Here is a 20,194-nt window from a genome sequence, read left to right as displayed (position 1 = left end):
AAACTGGCACCAATCTTTGGTACACCAATTTCAAAACATTCTGGGTACTCTTTCTTTTTTTACTTTTATTGTGCTTTAGGTGAAAGTTTACAGAGTACATTAGCTTCTCATTCAAAAATTTATACACAAATTGTTTTGTGACATTAGTTGTAATCCCTGCAACGTGTCAGCACTCTCTCCCTTTCCCTTTACACTCCAGGTTCCCCAAGCCCATTTGTCCAGTTTTCTTGTCCCTTCCTGTCCTCTCGTCTTTGCTTTGGGCAGCAGTTGGCCATTTGGTCTCGTATACTTGATTGCAGCACGTTCCTCACGTGTGTTACTGTTTGTTTTATAGGTCTGTCTAATCTTTGGCTAAAAGGTGGACTTTAGGAGTGGCTTCAGTTCTGAATTAGCAGGGTGTCTGGGGGCCATGGTCTCGGGGGTTCTTCTCGTCTCTGTCAGACCAATAAGTCTGGTTTTTTTCTGTGAATTTTCTGGGGCACTAATTTTTAACTTCTGTTTTGTCAAGATCCTCATATTTTCATTTTCTAAAACCAAGTCAAGCAGATAGAGAGAGGAGTCTTGAACAAAAAGGAAAGCATCAGTTGAGAAGAAAAGATTGTAGGGAGGAGTTCCAACAAAACACACTGTGCTCCAACCTACTCTCCAAATGTCTAGCATCCTGGATGCCGAACGACCCTGAAGCTTTCATTTATGTCTATGAGTGACAGTTATTAAGCTCTTCCTCAATTAACTTATGAGCTAATTGAGAGGAATAAGGGGTAGGCGATCAGAAGAAACAGATCAAAATACAAATTACATCTACTTTTCCAAGATTATAAAAGTGAGTTCACCCATAAATCAGCCAAACAGTTATTATCCTTACTTGCTGAAGAAAAACCCTAAAAATAAAATTTTCAGCACCTGCTTATTTATGATACTTCAAAGGTTATTTTTCGCTTCCCAAGATCAGGATCAACAAGGTACAGAAAACCCGTACATGAAGACACTCTGCTAAATTTGAAGAGGTCAACGACACCAATTAAGTCCAAAGTATGTATTTGTTATTTAGTGACAGCTAAAGTCTCCTTCCTGAAATGCTAAAAGGCGGGAGGAAAGGGGACGTTTTCATGGATTATAAATTCTGCATTTTTAAATTTTACTGTTGTCAAATACACACAACAATAAAAACTGACATTTTAACCAGTTTTAAGTGTATAGTTCAATGACATTAATTATATTCACCTTGTTGTGCAATCATCACCGTATCTATTTCCAAATGTTTTTCATCACCCCATACAGAAACTCAGTACTCCGGAAGCAATAACTCCCCATTTTCCCTCCCACCAGCCCGACAACCACTAATAAACTTCTGTCTCTATACAAATGGCAGTTCTAGATATTTGATATACATGGCATCATACAATATTTGTCCATTTGTGTCTGACTTCCTTCACTTAGCATAATGTTTTCAAGGTTCATCCATAAGAAGCATGCACCAGAATTTCATTTCTATTTATGTCCGAGTAATATTCCATTGTATGGATATAACACATTTTGTTTATCCATTCATTTGTTGATGGACACTTGGATTGTTTCCATCTTTTGGCTATTGTGAATAATGCTGTAATGAACACTGGTGTACAAGGATCTGTTTGGGTCCTTCTTTCAAGTCTTTTGGGTATATACCCAGGAAAAGAATCGCTAGGCCATACGGTAATTCTATGTTTAACTTTTTAAGGAACCACCAAACTGTTTTCCATAGTGGCTACAACAATTTCTCCACAACCTCATTTGTTACTTTCTGTATTTCTGATAATAGCTATCCTAGTGGGTGTGAAGTAGTATCTCACTGTGGTTTTGATTTGCATTTCCCTAATGTCTGCGTTATTTTTAAAACTGCTCTTAAAGAGGACAAATACCTTCCTAAGGTTCAAAAACACCTGCCTCGTTTAAACAGCAGCATAGCCATAGCATACAGTATATATCAGGGTTACCAATGAGGTCTAGAGAATCCACGTATGTTCTAAGAGAAGACAGTGTTCTTGGGCAGTGTTATAGATTGAACTGTGTCCCTGAAAATGTATGTCAACTTGGCTAGGTCATAATTCCCAGTACTGTGTGGTTGTCTACCATTCTGTGATCTGATGTGATTTTCCTGTGTGTTGTAAATCCTACCTCTATGATGCTAATGAAGCAGGATTAGAGGCAGTTATGTTAATGAGGTAGGACTCACTGTACAAGATTAGGTTGTATCTTGAGTCAATCTCTTTTGAGATATAAAAGAGACAAGCCGGCAGAGAGATGGGGGTGGGGGGTGGGCGGGGGGACCTCCTACCACCAAGAAAGCAGAGTGTCCTTTGGACCTGGGGTCCCTGTGCTGGAGAAGCTCCTAGACCAGCGGAGATTGATGACCAGGACCTCTGCCCACAGCCGACTGAGAAAGAAACCCTTCCCCTGGAGCTGGCGCCCTGAATTCGGGGTTCTAGTCTCCTAAACTGTGAGAGAATAATTAAAGCCATCCATCTGTGGTATTTCTGTTATAGCAGCACAAGATAACTAACACAGAGTTTAAGTGCCTGAACCTCTACTTGTATATTTTTGAAGCTTTAATGCATTACATTAGTAGGGAGTAATAATCACCTTTGCGGGTTGAACCACGTAACTCTCAACTGTCACTATTTGGCCCCAAGCAAGTCACCGACAGTAAATCTATTTCCTCATCTCTCAAAGGAAGAGGATGGATCAGGTCATCGCCAAGACTGAGTCTACCCCTAAGAGCAGACGACCCCTACATGACCCTTTCAGCCTATACTCAACTGGAGTTTACATTTGGAGCATGGCTTAAGCCTCAATCAATGTTGACTGTTATCAGGAGAGAGAAATGGAGCATATAACTGAAAGACGAAAACACTGACATAAAAGTTCCCATACACTGTGGGAGCCAAAGGCACAATGACCATGGGCAGCACAGATATCAATTAACCCAGAAAATCTGGTCAATTAGGCAAGCAGCTCTGAACAATTCTCCTGATCACATATTCAATGTGGCATAAGTCAGAGGAATTAGGTTGTAGTCCTACTCTGCCATTGTGGAAAATTCATGGGTTTGGACTCAGAGACCCCAGAGGTCAAATCCACTGCTACCAGTTACTGGCTTTGTGATCTTGGGTCTTAATCTCTCTGAGTGTCAGTTTCCTCTGAAAAAAGGGAGTATGTCTTCATCTAATAGTCACTGTGAGAATTAAAAGCATATTTAGAGCACCTACAACAGGGTCTACTACCTTGTAAGTATTCAGTAAGTGGGATTTTTTGGTATACCTTTTTTTCCCCATGTGATAGAAGAAATATTTGCCCTGGGTTCTTCTTAGTATATTGAGAAATTCAAATGAGAAGGTTGGAATTATAAAAAATCAAAATCTGAAGGACCAAAGTCTGTTAATTTTACCTTTCAAACTCTCTTCAACCTTCTAATTATCATCATTTCTACTGGCATCATCCTGATATAAACTACCATCATCTCTCACATTGTTACTATGGCCTGCTTCTAACCAACCCCTAAAACCTCCTTTTACCTCTCCACGTCAATCCCTCACAATAACAAGACAATTGTAACTGAATAGTGAGATTTGCATTTAGTTGTCTGATGTCTGTTTCCTCTGCTACTATCTTAGCTACCTGAGGGCAGGGATTACATTCACCAACATATCCCCAGTACCTAGGACAGCACCAGATGCATGTAGCTACTCAATAAAATATCTGCTGAATGAATAAATGAAGGACATCTTGCCCAACAGCCTCATTTCACAGATTAGGAAATTTTGGTGAGGATATGTTAAGTGAGTAAGAACCCAGAGTTCTTATTCCCAGGCCAATATTCTTTTAACTACACTAAACGCAGCGGTCCCTTCTAGCTCTAACATTCTATTACCTAAGAAAATCCAATAAAGGATATGAAAGCATTTTACAGACAGAAGATACGACTTTTTCCCACTTTGGATAACGAAGTTGCTCTCACTCTATTTCTCACTCCTCTGCAGGGCACTTCTAAGGGACTGTCACCATCATGTGGCTCCAGTTCCTCCTTCCATTCAAATCAACATACATTTACTGAATAATCTAGTAGGTGAAGCGAACCTGTAAACTAGGAATTACAATTAATACGTTAAATGCAATGGCGGGATGAATGAGTACAGAAGTAGTGCGGATTAGGCAATAATTATTGCCAGGGAGCAGTAAAGGAAGGACATACAAAGGTGACCCTTGAGATACGATGGGCACGAGTTTGCCAGAGGCAGGAAACTTTCCAGGCCAAGGGAACAGCATGTGGACAGAAAAGCACTGCATCCATTAAATACATATTTAGTGAGCACCTAGAAGGGCTGGGAAAGTGCATGGTTCACAGAACTCCGCAAATACTACTGCTGGCATTGCTACGGAGAAGGGCAGCTGTAAACGTTAGTGGAAAGCTATGCTAAAAGGCAAAGACTCTGATCTACAAGCATGCAAAACCACTGAAGACTTCTGAGCAAGGAAGTGACAACCTCAGATTTACAGTTGTTTGACTACCTACTCAGTTCAGATTACACCCCTAGACCCAAAAAAAGAGACAAATACTGCCTCGAACATCTGCATATGGCAAGCACAATATACCAAACGTTGTCATACACACGATCTTCACCACAACTTGCTGGGACGGCTGGGCAGCACTCACCACCAAACAGTTAAAGAGACAGCCTGGAAGAATTCGGTTACATGACAAATGAGTGGAGCCAGAGCCAGGCTCGGCGCCCCAGGGTTCCCGGCCATCACCCTGGATCTCGCCCGCTCCCTGCCCACCTCCCACTCCCCACTCCCCACAGGGCGTCGCTCACCTCTGCAGGTTCTCGATCTCGGCGGGGATGCTCTGCAGCTGGTTGCCGCCCAGGCTGAGGGTCTGCAGCGCACGCAGCTCCAGCAGCGAGGCAGGCACCTCCTGGAAGCAGTTGCCGCTGAGGTTGAGCACCTGGAGGCTGCGACAGAGCGGCGACTGGGTCAGGCCCTTAGGCAGCGCGCCGGGCCCGCCGAGCCGGTTGTTCTTGGCCAGCAGCGTGCGCAGGTTGCGCAGCGCAAGCAGCTCCGGCCCGAGCGCCGTCAGCGCGTTGCTGCTCACGTCCAGCAGCTGGAGGTGCGGGAAGCCGCCGCCCAGCGCCCGCGGCAGCGACGCCAGACCGCTGTGAGGCAGCAGCAGCCGCAACAGCGCCTCCCGCGAGCCGCGCCGCTCCTCGGCCCGCGCCTCCAGCTCCGTCTCCAGCGTCTCAGGGGACACACTGAGGCGGGACAGGTTCAGTTCCGCCTCCCCGGCCGCGGCCACCACCGCTCCGGCCTCCTCCATCCTGGCCGCCGCCGGGCGCGGGGCCACGGAATCTGAACAGCGCTGCGCGGGGCCACAGGCCGGAGCTCGGCGGCGCCCCGGAACCTGAACCTGGCCTGCGTCGGAAGTGTCGCGCCCCGGCTGAGTCACGCGACGGGAGCCTCGGGGTGCGCGCGCCGCTCTGGGGCCGGGCTTCGCCTCACGCGGCGCGGGGCGCCGACGGGCCCAGAGGGCGGCGCGTGGGAGGTGCGTGGGTTGCGCCGGGCGGGGAATGGCCGGCGGCCGCGAAGTCGCCCTCTGATCCTGCCCGCTTTAGGAAGCCGTGCTTCATAGTCCTTGGAGTCTGTTGACCTGTCGCCGGGGTCCAGGGCCGTCTTTGTAAACAGAAACAGCCGGAGGACTGTTTGGTTATTTGGCTTTGAGGGTACACGCGCCATGTTGCACCGCCCACTCGGTTATCAGTTTAGAAGTGGGGCCCCTAGTCTGAAAGAGTCAATGCGAACAAGGGTGGCACAGTGGTTAAGAGCTCGGCTGCTACCCAAAAGGTCTGCAGTTGGAATTCACCAGCTGCTCCTTGGAAACCCTACGGGGCAGTTCTACTCTGTCCTATAGGATCACTATGAGTCAGAATTGACTCAATGGCAACACATTTGGTTTTCAGTTTCACTCCATGACGGCAAGCCCCAGGAATGTGGAGTCCAGGGTTTAACAATCAAAGCTGATCTCCAAGTGTGAAGGCAGCTTGTTGAGCTGGACTAGGAATCAGAGCTTCTGGATCCTACTTCGGGTTCCGATGTTAATAGCTTTGTGTTCTTGGAAAAGGGGTTTGATATCAATTTTCTCAGCCATAAAATATAGATAATATCTGCCCTGCTTGTCCTACAGGATTGTTAAAAAAAAAAAAAAAAAAAGCATGATGAAAAAATAATGTGTCTCAAGTAAGGTCATTTAGTTTAATTATGGAAGCACTTTTGCGATTTTTAGTCTAAGTTGTGGCTAGGAGTGACCTTGGGAGGCATGGGAGAGTTTCGTTGAATTGAGATAGCTCAAATTAATTGATCGGTTTAAGAACTCAGAAAGCACTGAAGTTGACAGTAATTGTACTGAAGGTTAAAGCTACAATTTTACTGGGAAAATTCTGACTCCGGCTTTAATTTAGTACTTCTAATTAACATATATTTTCTTTCTTGCCCCAAACTAGGTCTTTTTATTTTATTGTTGTACTTTAAGTGAAAATTTACAATTCAAGTTAGTCTCTCATACAAAAATTTATACATACATTGTTATGTGACCCTAATTGTGACAGCACATTCCTCCTTTCCACCCCTGATTTCCCGTATCCATTCAACCAGCTCCTGACCCAGGCACCATCTAGTTCTTCTGGTCTCAGGCTGATGCAGTCTCTGGTTTATGTGGTCCTTTCTGTCTCTTGGGCTAATGCTTTCCTTGTGATTTTGGTGTTCTTCATTCTCCGTTACTCCAGGTGGGTTGGGACCAGTTGATGCACCTTAGATGGCTGCTCGCTAGCTTTTAAGACCCCAGACGCCACTCACCAGAGTAGGATACAGAAAATTTTCTTAATGAACTTTGTTATGCCAATTGACTAGATCATTTCTGATACTATTTTTTATAATATTGAAAAGTCATGGATAGAAATGAGAAAAATACTTTTTTTTTTTTACAAAGCATATGCATAAAAAAGTTAAAAGTTTTTTCTAATCAATGATATTAAATTGCTTTCCCGAGGAACCCCCAAGACTATGGTCCCCAGACACCCTTCTAACAAACAACTGAAGCCGCTACAAAAGTTCACCTTTCACCCAAAGATTAGACAGACCTGTAAAACAAACAATAACAAGGGTGAGAAACATGCTTCTTAGATCAATCAGGTATACAAGACAAAATGGGCAGCATCAGCCCGAAAGCAAAGACAAGAAGACAGGAAGGGACTCAGGAAAATGGGACAAATGGAAACGAGGAAACTGGGGTGGAAAGGGGGAGAGCACTGACACATTGTGGGGATTACAACCAATGTCACGAAACAATTTGTGTATAAATTTTTTGATGAGAAACTAATTTGCTCTGTAAACTTTCACCTAAAGCACAAAAAAAAAAATTACTTCCCACCTAAAAAAGAGGAGAAGAGTAACTTTTCTTGCCAGTCATTTGTGTGAGAAACTTTATGCCTCTTAGCCCTGACCAAACTGGTTATAATTGTGGGAGGATACACTTTGTCAGTTTAAACTTGGGATGGAACTTTTTAAGGCATATGGAGTATCTTGCAGTCACCTGCTTTGAAAGGGTCTTTTTTAAAATTAGACCTTGTTTTGCATCAAGATCACATTCTGGCAGGAGCACTGTTGTGTGCGGTGGAGTCTATTTGGACTTATAGTGACCCTGTAGGACAGAGTACAACTGCCCTATAGGGTTCCTAGGCTATAATCTTTACGGGAGCAGATTGCCAGGTCTTTTCTCCAGTCCAGTGGCTGGTAGGTTCTAAACCACCAACCTTTCAATTAGCAATGGAGTGCTTAACCATTGCACCACCAGGCTTCTTGATGAGAGCACTAACAAGTGACAATTGCAATTTTAAATAATAGAGTTTATGCTTTAAAAAAAAAAAGATGTACCTGTCTGTGATTAAAAATAAGTGTCAGGAGCATAGTGAAAAATGAGAATGAATAATTTTGAATGTGATTTGAAAGTAGAGTTAAGATTACAGATCAGTGAAATTAGGGAGGTAAAGGATGGAAATAGCCTCAATAATGGAGAATGAAACTACCTGATTGAAAGTTTTGAAGAAATACTGAGATGATAGAGGCTCTGCATCACATAAGATGAAGGAAAGGAAGTAGGAAAAAAAAGTGATGTGGGCAAAGAAATTAGTGAACTGACAAATTTCGAAAGCCTGCTGCTGGAAATGGATCGATATCCTAGGCGTTAATGAGCTGAAATGGACTGGTATTGGCCATTTTGAATCAGACAATAATATGGTCTACTATGCTGGGAATGACATATTGAAGAGGAATGGCATCACATTCATAGTCAAAAAGAACATTTCTAGATGTGTCCTGAAGTACAATGCTGTCTGTGGTTGGATAATATCCATAGGCTGACAAGGAAGACTGGTTAATATGATTATTATTCAACTTTACGCACCAACCGCTAATGCCAAAGATGAAGAAATTGAAGATTTCTGCCAACTTCTGCAGTCTGAAATTGATCAAATATGAATCAAGATGCATTGATAATTACTGGTGATTGGAATGTGAAAGTTGGAAACAAAGAAGAAGGATCTGTAGTTGGAGATACGGCGTTGGTGACAGAACAGATGCTGGAGATCACATGATAGAATTTTGTGAGACCAATGACTTAAACAGAGACTATACATGCAGACTTCACTGGATGGAAAACATAGGAATCCAATTGACTACATTTGTGGAGATGATGGAAAAGCTCAACATCATCAGTAAGAACAAGACAGGGGCTGACTGTAGAACAGACCATCAATTGCTCATATGCAAGTTTAAGTTGAAACTGAAGAAAATTAAAACAAGTCCACAAGAGCCAAAATATGACCTTGAATGTATCCCACCAAATTTAGAGACCATCTCAAGAATAGATTTGACACATTGAACACTAATGTCAGAAGGCTGGGCAAGTTGTGGAATGACATCAAGGGCATAATAATTGAAGAAAGTAAAAGTTCATTAAAAAGATGGGAAAGAAAGACCAAAATGGATGTCAGAAGAGACTGTGAAACACACTCTTGAACAAAGAGCAACTAAAGCAAATGGAAGAAATGATGAAGTAAAGAACAGGACAGAAGATTTCAAAGACCAGCTCGAAAAAACAAAGTAAAGTTTTATAACAAAATGTGCAAAGACATCGAGTTAGAAAGCCAAAAGGGAAGAAAATGCTTGGCATTTCTCAAGGAAAGAACTCAAGAAAAAATTCAAGCCTCAAGTTGCAATTTTGAAGGATTCTATGGGCAAAATATTGAACGATGCAGTAAGTACCAAAAGATGGAAGGATAGACAGAGTCACTGTTCCAAAAAGAATTGGTCAATGTTCAGCCATTGCAAGAGGTAGCATATGATCGAGAACCAATGGTACTGAAGGAAGAAATCCAAGCTGCACTGAGGGCATTGGTGAAAAATAAAACTCCAGGAATTGACGGAATACCAACTGAGATGTTTCAGCAAATGGATACAACGCTGGAGGTACTCACTTGTCTATGCCAAGAAATTTGGAAGATAGTTACTTGGTCAACCGACCTGAAGAAATCCATATTTGTGTCCATTTCAAAGAAAGGTGATCCAACAGAATGCAGTAATTATTGAACAATATCATTAATATCATATGCAAGTAAAATTTTGCTGAAAATATTTAAAAATGGTTGCAGCAGTCCATCAACAGGGAACTGCTAGAAATTCAAGCTGGATTCAGAAGAGGACATGGAACGAGGGATATTGTTTCCAACGTCAGATGAATCTTGGCTGAAAGCAGAGATTATCAGAAAGACGTTTGCCTGTGTTTTATTGACTATTGAAAGGCATTCGACTGTGTGAATCGTAACAAATTATAGATAACGTTACAAAGAATGGGAATTCCAGAACACTTAATTGTGTTCATGTAGAACCTGTACACAGACAAAGAGGCAGTTGTTAGAACAGAACAAGGGGATACTACGTGATTTAAAATCAGGAAAGTTGTGCGTCAGAGTTGTATCCTTTCAGCATACTTATTTAATCTGTATACTGAGCAAATAATCCGAGAAGTTGGACTGTATGAAGAAGAAGGTGACATCAGGATTGGAGGAAAACTTATTAAAAACCCTCCATATGCAGATGACACAACCTTGCTTGCGGAGGGCAAAGAGGACTTGAAGCATTTACTGATGAAGATCAAAGACTACAGCCTTCAGTATGGATTATCCCTCAACATAAAACAAAAATCCTCACAACTGGACTAATAAGCAACATATGATGTTGTTAGGTGCCGTTGAGTCGGTTCTGATTCATAGCGACCCTATGTACAACAGAACAAAACACTGCCCAGTCTTGAGCCATCCTCACAATACTTGTTATGCTTGGGCCCATTGTTGCAGCCACTGTGTTAACCCAACTTCTTGAGGGTCTTCCTCTTTTTCAGTGACCCTCTACTTTACCAAGCACGATGTCCTTCTCCAGGGACTGATCCCTCCTGATAACAAGCCCAAAGTATGTGAGACATAGTCTTACCATCCTTCCCTCTAAGGAGCATTCTGGTTGTACTTTTTCTAAGACAGATTTCTTCGTTTTTTTTGACAGTCCGTGGCATATTCAATATTCTTCACCAATACCACAATTCAAAGGCATCAATCCTTCTTTGGTCTTCTTTATTTATCGTCCAGCTTTCACATGCATATGAGGCACTTGAAAACACCATGGCTTGGGTCAGGTGCACCTTAGTTTTCAAGGTGACATCTTTGCTTTTCAACACTTTAAAGAGGTCTTTTGCAGCAGATTTATCGAATGCAATGTGTCTATTGATTTCTTGACTGCTGCTTCTGTGGGTGTTGATTGTGGATCTAAGTAAAGTGAAATCCTTGACAACTTCAATCTTTTCTTCATTTATTGTGATGTTACTTATCGGTCCAATTGTGAGGATTTTTATTTTCTTTATAATCCATACTGAAGGTTGTGATCTTTGATCTTCATCAGTAAGTGCTTCAAGCCGTCTTCACTTTCAGCAAGCAAGGTTCTGTCATCTCCATAACTCAGGTTGTTGATGAGTCTTCCTCCAATCCTGATGCCTCGTTCTTCATATAGTCCAGCTTCTTGGATTATTTAAGTACCGTGCAAGGATACAACCCTGACACACACCTTTCCTGACTTTAAACCATGCCTTATCCCCTTGTTCTGTTGGAACGACTGCCTCTTGATCTATGTACAGGTTCCTCATGAGCACAATTAATTAAGTGTTCTGGAATTCCCATTCTTCACAGTGTTATCCATAATTTGTTATGATCCACACAGTCAAATGCCTTTTCATAGTCAATAAAACATAGATAAACATCTTTCTGGTATTCTCTGTTTTCAGCCAGGATCCATCTGACATCAGGAACGCTATCTGTTGTCCATGTCCTCTTCTGAATCCAGCTTGAATTTCTGGCAGTTCCCTGTCGATGTACTACCGCAACCGCTTTTGAATGATCTTCAGCAAAATTTTACTTACATGTGATATTAATGATATTGTTCGATAATTTCCACCTTCTGTTGAATCATCTTTGTTTGGAATGGGCGCAAATATGGATCTTTTCCAGTGGGTTGACCAAGTAGCTGTCTTACACATTTCTTGGTGTAGACAAGTGGGCACTTCCAGCACTGCATCCGTTTGTTGAAACACCTCAATTGATATTCCGTCAATTCCTGGAGCCTTGTTTTTCACCAATGCCTTCAGTGTAGCTTGGACCTCTTCCTTAAGTGCCATCAGTTCTTAATCATATGCTGCCTCCTGAAATGGTTGAACATCGAGAAATTCTTTTTGGAATGGTGACCTTGTTTTGATACTTCCTGCTTCGTTTAGTATTTTCCCTGTAGAATCCTTCAGTATTGCACTTCAAGGCTTGAACTTTTTCTTCAGTTTTTTCAGCTTGAGAAATGCGGAGCGTGTTCTTCTCTTTTGGTTTTCTATCTTCAGGTCTTTGTACATTTCATTATAATATTTTACTTTGTTTTCTCGAGCTGCCTTTTGAAATCTTCTGTTCAGCCCTTTGACTTTACCATTTCTTCCTTTTGCTTTAGCTGCTCTACATCCAAGAGCAAATTTCAGATTCTCTTCTGACATCCATTTTGGGGCTTTCTTTCTTTCCTGTCTTTTTAATGACCTCTTGCTTTCTTCATGTATGATGTCCTTGATGTCATTCCACAACTTGTCTGGTCTTTGGTCATTAGTGTTCAATGCATCAAATCTATTCTTGAGATGATCTTTAAATTCAGGTGGTATATACCCAAGGTCGTACTTTGGCTCTCGTGGACTTGTTCTAATTTTCTTCAACTTCAACTTGCATGTGAGCAACTGATGGTCTGTTCCACAGTCAGCCCCTAGCCTTGTTCTTACTGATGATATTGAGCTTTTCTATCATCTCTTTCCACAGATGTAGTCGATTTGATTCCTTTTTTTTTTTTAATGATTCAAAGCAATTATAAGATCTTGCAATAGCTCATAGTCAGTATCATAAATGGCATTGTTAATGTATGATACTTCAAAACATTCTGATTTTTATAATTATGGAGGACTTTCCTTAGGGGTTCTGGGTTTTGTGGGCTTTAGACAACGAACTTGGAGTAGGGCACTTAAAGGCACCTGAATCAGACAAAATTCGGAGTAGGCCAGCCCACCTGGCTTTTTAATGGGCCAACTCCAGCCAAGCCTTGTGTCATGCTTATACCACATGGCCCTGCCTCTGACCATGGCTGATTGATAGATCCGTGGTGGACATTTGATCAAAGCAAGCCCACCAGCAGACTGCCTGGAGACCTATCACTTGTAAAGCACTGCCCAAAGGGAGAGAGGCAGAGATGTCATCCTTTTTTCTCCCTTTCTTTCCCAGGAATTTAATCCAAAGAACCCAGAGGGGAATTGCAGTTGGTAGCCGATCAGAAAGAAGCAGACGCATGTGGAATGCTGTTACTTTTCATCAACTGTGGAACATAAGAACAAAGATTCATAAATACTGCTGCTGAGGTCTAGGGCTGCCTCATTCAGAGTGGCCCTCCAGGTGCAGGTTCAGTGAGGCCAGCTTTCTTTCTTTTTTGCAGAAGTTTCTTTTTTTCTTCTTCTTTTTAAATTTTATTGTGCTTTAGGTAAAACTTCACAGAGCAAATTAGTTTCTGAATCAAAAGTTTATGCACAAATTGTTTTTTGACATTGGTTGCAATTCCTGTAATGTATCAGCACTCTAACCCTTTCCCATTACACCCTGGGTTCCCTGTGTCCATTCATCCAGGTTTCTATCCCTTCCTGCCTTCTTGTCTTTGCTTTGCAGGAGTTGCCCATTTGGTCTCGTTCACTTGATTGAACTAAGAAGCACGTTCCTCATGTGCGTTATTGTTTGTTTTATTAAAAAAAAAAATCTGTTGCCATCAAGTAGTTGCAATTATTATTAATAGTTGTTGCTGCAGTTAGTGGCTGTCAAGTCCACCCCTGCCCCTCCTCCTGGCTCATGTTGACTCCAGGTACAACTGGATCAGAAAGTTGTGATCCATAGGGTTTTTTTTGTTTTGTTTTGTTTTTGGTCTGTGAGTTCTGTGTGGCCATTGCAAAGAATTACTGAACCCAGCAGAGAAGTGGAGAGTGCTGTGGGAGGGAAGGGGTTTTTATTTATTTATTTATTTTTGGCTGATTGTTCGTAAGTGGCTTGCCGGGTCTTTCTTCCTAGTCCATCTTAATCTGAAAGCTCCACTGAAACCTGTTCAGCATCATAGCAATATACAAGCTTCCACTGACAGACTGTTTGTGGCTGTGCATGAGATGCACTGGCTGGGAATTGAATCGAGGTCTCCCACATGGAAGACCAGAATTCTACCACTGAATCGCCAATGCATTACTCTTACTACTAGTATTACTAATAGTAAGAGTAAAAGTAGTTATTACTCTGTCACTGTCTTAGGCTGGGTTCTCTAGAGAAGCAAAACCAGTAAAGCATATAAATATATATAGAGAGAGATTTATATCAAGGAAACGGCTCACACGATTGCAGAGGCTGGAACGTCCCAAGTCCGTGGATCAGGACAGAGGCTTCTCTTGATTCACGCAGCTGCAGGGGCTGGTGAACCGAAGATCAGCAGGTAGGAGAGCAGGGCTCCAGTTCATAGGCTGCAAAGATCGATGAATCCCAAGATTGACAGATAAGCTGATAGCTCAAGTCCCAAGAACCAGAGTTCAGACGAACAGGAGGCAGCTGCAGGATCCCAGAGTGAGCAAAAATCCAGAACGTCTGCTTATATTCAGATGCAGGCCACACCCCCAAGGAAACTCCCTTTCAACTTATTGGCTACTCAGAACAGATTCCATCATGAGAGAGATCACATATAAACACTGAGAATCATGGCTAGCCAAGTTGTCTTAGTCATCTAGTGCTGCTATAACAGAAACACCACAAGTGGATTGTTTTAACAAAGAGAAGTTTATTTCCTCACAGAGTAGGCTAAAAGTCCAAATTCAGGGCGTCAGCTCCAGGGGAAGGCTTTTTCTCTCTGTCGGCCTTCTTCTCTTCGGTGTTCCCCCGGACTAGGAGCTTCTCTGTGCAGGGACCCTGGTCCAAAGGATGCGCTCTGCTCCTGGCACTGCTTTCTTGATAGTATGAGGTCCCCCTTTCTCACTGCTCCCTTCTGTCTTTTATATCTCAAGAGATGGCCTCAGGACACAATCCAGTCTTGTAGATCCAGTCCTGCCTTACTAACACAACTGCCACCCATCTTCCCTCATTAACATCATAGAGGCAGGTTTACAACATACAGGAAAATCACACAGTACCAGGAATCATGGCCTAGCCAAATTGATACACACATTTTTTGGGGGACATAATTCAAACCATGACACAAGTTGACACACAATCTTAACCATCACAGTCACTCATTAGATCATGATTAGGCTAAAGAGAAATAAAGTTAAGAACAGTCTTTACTCATGACGACACAATTTCCTCAGACATTCTCTGGTCTGGGTCATGCCATGACTTGGGGATTAGGATTTGAATGGTTGGTCTGACCTCTCCTTGTCCCTGGGTCTTGACATCCAAAAGTTAGGCTTATTGTGTTATCTATCTCTAAGTTATATCATGACCTCATGCCTTCTAAACTGGACTCCTACCTCCATACTAACCATCTGTAATCAATCTTCAGATTGAGCAACATCGTTAAAAAAAACCTGATGCCATCAAGTCGATTCTGACCCCATAGGACAGAGTAGATCTGCCCCCATAAAGTTTCCTAGGCTGTAATCTTACAGAAGCAGATCGCCACATCTTTCTCCCACAGAGTGGCTGGTGGTACCTTTTGATTAGCAGCTGAGTGCTTAACTACTGTGCCACCAGGGCTCTTTCATACCCACTAGGATGGCTTTAATCAAAAAGACAGATAGTAACAAGTGCTGTCGAGGATGTAGAGAAATTGGAACCCTCATACACTGCTAGTGGGGATGTAAAGTGATGCAGCTGCTTTGGAAAAGAATTGGCAGTTCCTGAGCAGGTTTAAAAAAAAAGAAAATTGCAAAATGAAACAGGATCCATAACTCACACCATACACAAAAACGAATTCCAAATTGATTAAGGACCTAAATTTGAAAACTAAAATCATAAAATTCTTAGAAGAAAATACAGGGGTAAGGCTGGTGGGCCTAGATTTTAACAATGGACTATCTAATATAATAACTAAAGCACTAAACAGTAAAAGACAAAATAAATAAATGGTAAAAATTAAAAATTTTTGTTTATCAGAAGACTTTACCAAAAAAGTGAAAAAACAAGCTACCTGGGAGAATATTTTCAGAAACCATATATCTGATAAGAATCTAATATCCAAAATATATATAAAACTTCAACAACTTAACTACCAAAAGGCAAATAACCCAATCAAAAATGGGCAAAGGACTAGAATAGACATTTCTCCAAAGAGGACATTCAAATGGCCACCAAATACATGAAAAAATACTCAGCGTCATTAGCCATCAGAGAGGTGCAAATCAAAACCACAATGAGATACCATTTCACTCCCCCTAGGATGGCTAAGATAAACAAACAAATGAACAGAAAATAACAAATGGTGAGGATGTGGGGAAATTGGAACCCTTGTCCATTGTTGTTGGAAATGCAAAATGGTACAGCTGTAGTGGAAAACAGTGTGTCGGTTCCTCAACAAAACTTAAAAGTAGAACTACCATATGACCTAGCAATTTTACTGCTAGGAATATACCCAAGGGACTTGAAAGCAGCGACATGAACAGACATATGTACACCAATGTTCATTGTAGCATTATTCACAATAACCAAAATGTGAAAAAAACCTAAATGCCCATCAATGGTTGAATGGATAAACAAATTGTGGTGCATACATATGATGGAATGTTACTCAGCCAAAAAGAGAAATGAAGTCTTGATACATGCTACAACATGGATGGAGCTTAACGACGTAATGCTGAGTGAAGTAAGTCAATCACAAAAGGACAAACATTGTATGACTTCACTTATATAAAAAGACAAGAACAGGAAAATGTATAGAGACCAAAGTTTATTAGTGGTTACCAGGGGCAGGAGGGAGGGGGAACAGGGGAGGTCATTGTTTTTGGAGGACTGAGTTTCAGTTTATGGTGATGGAAAGACTGCATTGATTAAGGGTAGGATTGCACAGCCGATTAATGTAATTGCTGTCAATAAGTTGTATACCTACAAAAAGTTGAATTGGCAAAAGTTGTTTGATAGATATATTTACAACAACAACAAAAGAGCAGTTGTTGAGACTACTTATGTACAACCAAACACCTCATGATTTTTTGTTTCTTTGGAGGTTTCGGGTCATGGTTTCACTGGGACATCCCAGTTAATTGGCCTAATATTGTGTTTACTGCTTCTGTTCTACCTCCTAGTTTGTTGTATAGTGCATGGGGTCTTAAAAGCTTGCAAGCGTTCATCCAAGGTACAACGATTGATGTCTATTCACCTGGAGCAACATAGGAAGAAGGAAAGTCAGGAATAGGAAGAGGAAATGGAATGCGTGGCTAATTGCCTCCATAAGTAACGGCCTCCTTTTCCCTGAGACCAGAAGAACTGGGTGGTGCCCAGCTACCATAACTGAATGTTTTGATCAAAGATTCTATAGAAGAATCCTGATCAAAAGGGGAAAAGTGCAGAACAGAATTTCAAACTCTCATTGAATCCAGATTTTCTGGGAGCCATGGAGACTGGATGAACCCCCGAAACTATTGCCCTGAGATAATCTTTAAACCTTACACCTTAAACCAAAACTACCCCTTGCAATATACCTTGCAAACACAGTTTGAACCAACAAATACAGCCATAAAACCAACCAATAGTTTAGCTTAACTAGTAAAGAATGTCTGCCTTGAGCATTGTGCTCTTTTAAGATCTATCTTTATGGGATCAAATTGACAACAGTAACTCAAAAGATTAGCTAGGAAACTTGAGGGCCAGTTAGTTTATATTAATGGGAGGGGAACAATTAGGAAAAGGAGGGTGAGAATGCTTGCACAACTTAAAGAATGTAATCAATATCACTGAATTGCACAGGTAGAAATTGTTGTATTAGTGTATGGTCTGCTCTGTATATTCTCACTGACAAAAAATAAAATAAATGAAAAAAATAGAATTACCATATGACCCAGAAATTCTATTCCTAGGTATACATATACCGAAGAGAAATAAAAACCTATGTCCGTACAAAAACTTACCCACGAATGTTCATAGCCACATTATTCATAGTAGCCAATGGTGGAAACAACCCAAATCTCCACCAACTGATGAGTAGATAAATAAAATGTAGTGTATTCATACAATATTATTTGGCAATACAAATTAATGAAATATGGACATGTTACAATATGGATGAACCTTGAAAACATTATGCTAAGTGAAAGAAGCCAGACATAAAAGACTACCTATTGTATAATTCCATTTATATGAAATGTCCAAAATAGGGGAATCTATAGAGACAGAAAGGAGCCCTGGGGGCACAGTAGTTAAGTACTCGGCTGCTAACCAAGAGGTCAGCAGTTCAAATCCACCAGCTGCTCTGTGGGAGAAAGATGTGGCTATGGGGCAGTTGTACTCCGTCCTATAGGGTCACTATGAGTTGGAATCAACTCGATGGCACACAGCAACAACAGAGATACAGGAAGTAGATTAGTGGTTGCCAGGGGCTGAAGGGAGGGGGAGATGGGGAGTGACTGCTAAAGAATGTAGGATTTTTTGTTGGAGTGATGAAAGTGTTCTAAAATTCATTGTGGTAATGATTGCACAACTCTGAGAATATACAAAAAACCATTGAACTGTATGCTTTAAGTGGGTGTGAATTGTATGGTATGTGAAATAAAATTGTTATGTATAAAACCAGAAAAACCAAACCCACTGCTGTTGAGTCAATTCTGAATCATAGTGACCCCATAGGGTTTCCAAGGCATCAATCTCTACGGAAGCAGACTGCCACATCTTTCTCCTGAGGAGTCGCTGGTGGTTTCCAACCATGGAACTTTCAGTTAGCAGTTGATCGCTTTAACCACTGCGCCACCAAAAACATTAACCCAAAGTGAATAAAATACAAAATAGCATTTGTTATTTGTTATGCAGAAGTATAACGAAATACTATGAAAATTCATAGGAAAGCGACCATTTTAGGCTGCCACAATTAGGAAACTCTTCGCGGGATGGTGGGATTTTGGTAGAGATGGGGTGAGGCATACAAAATTGGAGGAAAGGAGAAGAAAGATACTGCTTGAGAAAGAATGCAAAACCAAGAAGGAAATTACAGCCTAGTCTGGGAAATGGTTAGGGGTCTGGTTTGGCTGGTGTGCTTAATGCTGGTGGTTACAACGGCCAAGTATTGTCACACTTTGTAGACTAATGGGAGAAAATATTTAAAATAATAACTTTCTCAAAAAGTCTAAGGTGCACTGTTATGATATGGTATAAAGGAGGAATAGTAAAGTTTCAAATGTTAGATGAGTCTAACCCATGGAGAGATCGGTATGAGTACCAGGTGAGGAGATTATCACCGATTCTTTCCATACTGTAAGTTCCAAATTACATTTCCTTATTAATTTATGTCTACAGCTCATGAAAAGAGTGCAAGATTTGGCAGAGTCTGTGGAACGTGGCACCTTTGCAAATAGCCTTATGTCTGAGGACAAAGCATTTTTCACAGCTTCTCAATACTGTGGTAGCATGAGGTTATTCCTCCTCTACCTTAGGGTGAAAGTCAAATGTAGGTCAAGCCTCAAGCCCTATAGCATGAATTAGAAAATGGATCTAAACTGATAACCATTATTTCACTCCATTATATTCCATTCTGCCATTATTTTATTGAGCCTAACCAGTTGCCATCAAGTAGATTCTGATTCATGGCGACTCCAAGTGTTTCAGAGTAGAACTGTGTCCATAGGGTTTTCAATGGCTGTGATCTTTCAGAAGCAGATCTCCAGATCTTTCTTCCAGGGTGCTTCTGGGTGGATTTGAATCGCCAGTCTTTCAGTTAGTAGCCAAGCAATTAATCATTTTCAGTACCCAGGGACTCCTTTATTAAGCCTACTATGTAAAAAATTCTTATACTAGATTATGTAGGAGCTAAAAAAAAAAAAAGATGTCTAACAGTTCTAGTAGATCTACCTTTAAGTTTATTTTGAAACTGGTTGGAATGGAACTGAATTGAGAATCCAGAAGTAAATTCATCCATCTATGAGCAGCTGATATTTGACAAAGGCCCAAAGTCCGTTAATTGGGGAAAAGACAGTCTCTTTAACAAATGGGGCTGGCATAACTGGATATCCATCTGTAAAAAAATGAAACAAGACCCATACCTCACAGCATGAACAAAAACTAACTCAAGATGGATCAAAGACCTAAATGTAAAATCTAACACGATAAAGATCATGGAAGAAAAAATAGGGACAACGCTAGGAGCATAAACATGGCATAAACAGAATACACAGAATACAAACCATAAGTAACAATGTACAAACAACAGAAGAGAAACTAGATAACTGGGAGCTCCTAAAAATCAAACACTTATGCTTATCAAAAGACTTCACCAAAAGAGTAAAAAGACAACCTACAGACTGGGAAAAAATGTTTGGCTACGACAGATCCGA

At 41.3% G+C, this 20,194-nt stretch overlaps 1 protein-coding gene across 2 annotated transcripts in view; it reads right to left on the bottom strand.

Annotated features, from left to right (window-relative positions):
- Nucleotides 1-5,446, bottom strand: part of LRRC58 (leucine rich repeat containing 58) — a 28,075-nt gene extending 22,629 nt beyond the window's left edge. For both annotated transcript variants that reach the window (XR_002823614.1, XM_004373650.3), the window contains exon 1: nucleotides 4,854-5,446. Coding sequence is in view for 1 of the 2 variants with exons in the window: in XM_004373650.3 (XP_004373707.1) it covers nucleotides 4,854-5,353 (500 nt within the window). In the remaining variant the exon portion in view is untranslated. The remainder of the gene's footprint in view (nucleotides 1-4,853) is intronic.
- Between the last annotated feature and the right edge of the window lie 14,748 nt (nucleotides 5,447-20,194).

The sequence above is a fragment of the Trichechus manatus genome, unplaced genomic scaffold (genome assembly GCF_000243295.1).
Source record: "Trichechus manatus latirostris isolate Lorelei unplaced genomic scaffold, TriManLat1.0 scaffold00026, whole genome shotgun sequence".
Lineage (NCBI taxonomy): Eukaryota > Metazoa > Chordata > Mammalia > Sirenia > Trichechidae > Trichechus > Trichechus manatus.
This window is presented reverse-complemented; position numbering and strand designations above follow the sequence as displayed.